The 1,248-nt window shown below is 62.6% G+C and overlaps 1 protein-coding gene across 1 annotated transcript in view; it reads left to right on the top strand.

Moving 5' to 3' along the window:
• Window positions 1–1,248, top strand: part of ATP2A3 (ATPase sarcoplasmic/endoplasmic reticulum Ca2+ transporting 3) — a 23,054-nt gene that overhangs the window by 4,941 nt on the left and 16,865 nt on the right. Inside the window, 2 exon segments of the mRNA XM_006110037.3 lie at window positions 140–228; window positions 315–417. Coding sequence (XP_006110099.2) covers window positions 140–228; window positions 315–417 — 192 coding nt within the window.

The following is a 1,248-nucleotide window of genomic DNA, read 5'->3' as shown; positions in this document are numbered from 1 at the left end:
GCCTGATTGACGCCTAACTGCTACCCTGTCGGCCCAATCACCCCCAATGCCCTCCCCTGCCTAGCCAATCACCCGCAACTGCCCTCCCTTGCTGGCCTGTTCGCTCCCAACTGCCCTCCCCCGTGCTCCCCATCCTCAGATGTTCGTGGTAGCTGAGGCAGAAGCTGGCGCGTGCCGTCTGCACGAGTTCACCATCTCCGGCACCACCTACACCCCAGAGGGCGAAGTGTGAGTGCTGGGCGAGGGGCCGTGGGTGGGCGGGGCTTCCTGGTGGGCAGGGCCAGGGCCCTGGTGCTGACCGCCTGGCTCCTCAGGCTGCAGGGAGAACAGCCGGTGTGCTGCGGGCAGTTCGATGGGCTGGTGGAGCTGGCGACCATCTGTGCCCTGTGCAACGACTCCGCCCTGGACTACAACGAGGTGGGCCGCGACTCCGTTTTATGGTCTCCCTGGTGTCCAAGCTCCCAGGACAGACCCTTCTCCCAGGGTCGCAAAGCTCCCAGGATTGGTGGCACTGGCCGTTTTGGAGTGCCACACCCCAGGAGCACTGCCACCCCTACACACACCCCCCCCTCCCCCAACTGACACCCCTTCCTCTTTCTCAACTGGATTTGGAACCCTGCCCCGGGGCTCTAGGACTGTCGGGGACTGTAATGTAAGGGGCTGCAGGGCCAGGGAGGGTGTTTAAAGCAGAAGGCACAGCCCAGAAAAGGCGAACAGACCACAACAGCCTGAAGTGGTTTAGGCGTGAGCGCCCCTCCCGGTGGCTGGCAGGAGGCCACACCGGGCCAGGCCCAATGCCAGGCTGAGGCCAGTCGGTAGCCACCGAAGGGCTTTCACCAAGGAAGGGAGTGGCATGGTCAGATTTACATTTACAAATGCCACCCAGGCTTCTGTGTGGAGGATGGAACAGGCAGGGCAAGCCTGGAGCCAGGGAGGCCGATGTGGTCATCCAGGCCAGGGAGCTGCTGGCTGCGGCCTCAGGAAGATGGAGGGTCGGAGAGAGACTTAGGAGCCCAGACCCTGGGACTGGGTAACTGGCTGGATGAGAAGGAGGTGGATGTCAGGGTAGCTTCCTGGCTGTGGCTGTAACTATAGTTACTAAGGTAGCAACTATAGGGAGAGGCGAGGTGGCCTGACAGTCCCCAAAGAACAAAGTCTAGTGGGCAGCAGCTGGACAGGAGGCCTGAGAGCTCAGGAGCAGGTCTCGGCCGGCTGGGCTCTGGCATTCGTGAGCACGTGAAGGGTGGG

The sequence above is a fragment of the Myotis lucifugus genome, unplaced genomic scaffold, assembly GCF_000147115.1.
Source record: "Myotis lucifugus unplaced genomic scaffold, Myoluc2.0 scaffold_952, whole genome shotgun sequence".
NCBI classification, from domain to species: Eukaryota; Metazoa; Chordata; class Mammalia; order Chiroptera; family Vespertilionidae; genus Myotis; species Myotis lucifugus.
The sequence above is the reverse complement of the archived record's forward strand: the minus strand, read 5'-3'. Positions and strand labels throughout refer to the sequence as shown.